Source organism: Alligator sinensis, unplaced genomic scaffold, assembly GCF_000455745.1.
Source record: "Alligator sinensis unplaced genomic scaffold, ASM45574v1 scaffold755_2, whole genome shotgun sequence".
NCBI lineage: Eukaryota > Metazoa > Chordata > Crocodylia > Alligatoridae > Alligator > Alligator sinensis.
Genome location: NW_005841883.1, coordinates 1,244,219 through 1,248,265, shown reverse-complemented (window position 1 = coordinate 1,248,265; position 4,047 = coordinate 1,244,219). Strand labels below are relative to the sequence as shown.

Genomic DNA, 4,047 nt, shown 5'->3' with positions numbered 1-4,047 from the left:
TGCCAGTGCCCGCACGCGGCCGGCTGGGAGCTCAGGAGAGACTGCGACTCCCAGGAGCTCCCGCGCGAGGAACCACATCTCCCAGCATGCTGCGCGCCCCGCCGCTCCCAGCTTTGCTGCGTCTCCCCTGCTTTGCCAGAACCGGACTGTGGCTTCGGGTGAGGACGGGAGCAGCCCGTCCTTCCGGGCACTACGGTGTCCCGCGGGGGCTGTGCGGTCTTGGGCTTGGGCTTGGGCTTGCGCCTGCGCGGCACAGCGGTCTCCATGGTGGCGCCCGCGGGAGCCAAGACGAGGTTGAGTAGACTCGTTCTGGATCCTCCGCCGGCCGCGCCCAGCCTCCTGCCCTCCCCTCCCCCTGCCCCGCGGGCCGCCCGCGGCTCAGGGGCGGTGCCACCCCCGTCCCGGGGCCTCAGACTTGCCCTCCGCCCAGCTGCTCCGTGGGGCCCCGGGAGGAGCCGGCGGTGCCGGGGTCCCAGCTGGGCCCGTCGCGGGCTGCGCGGGCGGGACAGGCCGAGCCGGGTTGCCAGGAGCCAGGACCCGAGCGCCCTCCCCGTGGATGGCACGAAGTCCCTGTACCCGTGCTTTCCTGTTCACGTTTCGCAGCCTCCGCCACGATCCGTTTCTTGCAGAAAGGCCGCGCGGAAGCTTTCCCGCCTGCTTCTCTTCTTCGAGGCCCACCTGGCTCCGCCGTTCTGGGGAGCAGGCGGCTCAGAGGCTGTGCGGACCCACGGTTCCAGGCTGGGCCTTCCCCGGCGGTCCCCTGAAGGAGGAGGGCAGCGCACTGGTGCTGGTTCAAGGATGGACGCGGCCAAGGTAACGCCGTTATTTGAGTGCACGAGGGCATGACTCTGCCTGGCCTTTTTTCCCTGTTACACTTCATTTGTGCCCATTACCGCATCTCTGTGCCAAGTAGATCAGCGGTTCCCAATCTGTGGTACACGCGCCACCAGCGGTACGCAGACAACCTGTCAGCAGTATGCATTAATGGATTTATATTTTAATTACTTCATATGACAAAAATGTGTTGGTGGTACTTACAGTTGCATCGTTGGTACTAAAGGTTGTATCATTTTAAATTGGTGGTGGGCAGTGTCAGAGTTTAGGAACTGCTGAAGTAGAGCACTAACGTGTTGTCCTGAGCCTGCCAGCTGTGGGGCGGTTGGTGTTGGAGAGGGCTGGCTGACCTGTGGCACTAAGTGACTGGGGCAGGGACAGGCAACAGAATGGCAGCTCGGGCAGAGAGCAGGAAGCAGCAGATTGGGCCAGAGAAAGGAATCAAAATGGCAGGCGGGGAGGGTGCAGGGCTGATTTCTGGCACGCCTGTCCAAAAAGGTGGCCCCCACTGGCATACAAGCTACTTCAGGTAAGGGTGATCATTAGTTTAAACATGTTGTCTAACCCTTCTCAGGTCTACTTGATGGGCATACCATCATCTGATGGTAATCATCATCACCTAGTCCAGGACAATATTTTTGGGCAGTGCTGAAAACACCCACAACCTCAACTTGTAAGATGTTGGTGTGCCAGGGGTGGACAGCTGTAGGACCATGAGGGGCCTGATCCTTGTTGCGGTAGCGCAGCCCTGGCCCCTTCCCCACCTCTGCCCCAAGGCACATGTGCCAAGCAAAATGCCTTTGCATGTCATGCATACCGGGGGTTGCCTAACCCTGACCTAGTCCACAGTAGCACTTCCAGCTGGGTAGGATTCTCTTTAGGGAGCTGTACCACTGATAGTAATACAGCTACATTTTTAAGTTACTTAGTGTAGCATGTGCTATTTGTTGTACAAACTATCCTTTTCAGGGTGTTGGAACTGCTGGTACTATATTTGTTTGCAGAATATGAAGAAGCTACAGCTTCCAACCAAGCACAGTGCACACATTAAGTTTATATATCTATGAATTAATGTCCAATACAGCAGCTAGTGTGAAAGTAGAACTCGTTCTCAATAGGTTTAATTTTAAAATGTCCTTAAAACTAAATATTTCTGTTAAGTAGTTCCATTGTATTTCATAGCTTTCTTCTAAATTTTTAAGCCTTGTGCCTAACAGAAAAGGAATTACCTGGGTCCAGTAGTTGATAGGCTTCCATTGAGTATTTGCTTACAAGTTGCTGTTGTTTAGTGTTGCTCTGAAATAGTTTTACTGAATTTTGCTACAGGCTTGATGTGGGTGCCTTTGTGAAAATCCATTAGAATTTTTATAGCACTTTGATGTCCCTTTGGATAAAGGATATTATATAAATGTCAGATTATTTATAAAAGTGCTTAAATATGTGCATACACACAGGGAGTCAGTGTGCCGATTCAGAAAAGGCAAAACGTTTTGCATTCAGGGCCTAACTTTAATTCTCTAGAAGAAAACAACTGTAATTTTACTTGGGTAAGAACTGAATAAAAATGTAAAGATTTAGAACTTTGTGAAAAATTCCATGGAACTTTTGTCTTTGAGTTCCAAGGAGGCTAGATTTTGACCTAAACTTATAAGATTTACATTTTAAAAAGCAATTAGGAAGCAACGTCTCTAAGCTGAGGTAAAGTGCACTCTGAATGAGGGGCTGAAATGAAGTACTGCAGGTTTTTTTTCCAGGTTGCCTTCTAATGGAAGAAAATGGAGTTGATCATGATGTCAGCATGGAGAGAGCCAAAGACTTACTGGTAGTCAACTTGAATAGGACGGGAGAGTCAGAAACACATGGCCATTCGTTTCAGGTGAGACAAACTGGAATGTAGTTGTCCCAGTAACTTATTTCCATCATCTGTGAAGAGTTTATAACACAGCAATCTGTTTACATTAAATATCAATAAATCTTATCTATTTTTCCTCTCATTACTTTATATCATGTACAGAATTGTCCTTACTTTGATTTTTAATACTGTTTAATTTAAAATGAATGGCTATCTGGGTGTTAATTCTAATTAGATTGCATTCTGGTAATGAATTTAATAAACTGCAGATCTTTCAAGGATGGTATGCTTGTATTACTTACAAAAAAAAAAGTTATTGAAAGATTTCTGAAAGAAATACTAACTGGAGTGGATGAGAGTGGTGGGTGTTCAACACTTCTGAAAATCAGTCTGCTTATATTGGTGTCTAAATATGCATTTAGAAGCTTGTTTAGCTACCAGGGGCTCTTCTGGCAGTTGCCATCTATCTTCTATCAAAGTATTTTCATCCAGTTCCTGAAAATATGTATTAACGTTCCTTTGTTCATTTTACAGTTTTGTGCATTCTAAGATAGTCATGTTCTCAAAATAAAATAATGTATTTTGTCCTTCATATAGTATGGTAAAGCAACTTATGCAATATATGAGTTATCATTGTTCTGATTTAATTGAATAGAGCAAGCCATCAATCGTCTTTCCTGAAAATAGGTGCTTGGAGTTAAGACCATTTTATTTAGAGGAGGAGCATCAAACGTATGGCCTGCTGGCTGGATCTGACCTGTGGAGCTATGTGATCTAACCCATAGGTCAGGGAGGGAAATTATTTCCGGCGGAGGGCTGCTTACTCCATTTTGGCAAGCTCTTGAGGGCCACGTGGGTAGCCCTGCCCCTTGACAGATGCCCTGCCCCCTGGTCACCATCTTGGGACCAATGTCTTGGGACCAATGTCTCAGGGCTAGCACCAGTGGGGTTCAGAGTGGGGCACAGGCTAGCAGGGGTCTGTGGAGCCAAACTGGGCTGTACCAGCAGAGAGAAGGGGGAGCTGGCTCGGCTCCATAGAGCTCCTGATGCCCTGCTCTGCACCCTGCTGGTGCTGGCCCTGGAACACTGGACTGGGTCCTATGCACCCGCTCACTCCCAGTGCCCCCCGACCCCGCGCTCCTGCCACCCTGCTCTGGGGCCCCGCTGACACTTGCCCTGGGACACCGGTGCAGGCCCCGTGCTTCTGCTGGCTCCCGCACCTGCTCACTCCTAGTGCCCCCCAGCCCTGTGGTACAGGTGGGGGACAGTGTGCAGCCCTGACCCCCTGCTCGCTGGCAGGGAAGAAGCTGGTTCTGAGCATGGGGAGAAGCAGCCCCTTGCCCGCCCCATGGCCGGCGCCC

General features: G+C 50.1%; 1 protein-coding gene across 6 annotated transcripts in view; it reads left to right on the top strand.

Moving 5' to 3' along the window:
* Window positions 1–6: 6 nt before the first annotated feature.
* CARF (calcium responsive transcription factor) overlaps window positions 7–4,047 on the top strand; it is a 56,151-nt gene continuing 52,110 nt past the window's right edge. For 2 of the 6 annotated variants that reach the window (XM_025196671.1, XM_025196676.1), the window contains exons 1-3: window positions 7–293; window positions 604–813; window positions 2,576–2,710. In XM_025196671.1, the coding sequence (XP_025052456.1) occupies window positions 87–293; window positions 604–813; window positions 2,576–2,710 (552 nt within the window). In that variant the 5' untranslated portion in view covers window positions 7–86. Of the gene's footprint in view, window positions 294–396; window positions 814–2,575; window positions 2,711–4,047 lie in introns of those variants that run through there. The other 4 variants (XM_025196672.1, XM_025196674.1, XM_025196673.1 and 1 more) reach the window with 4 other exon arrangements.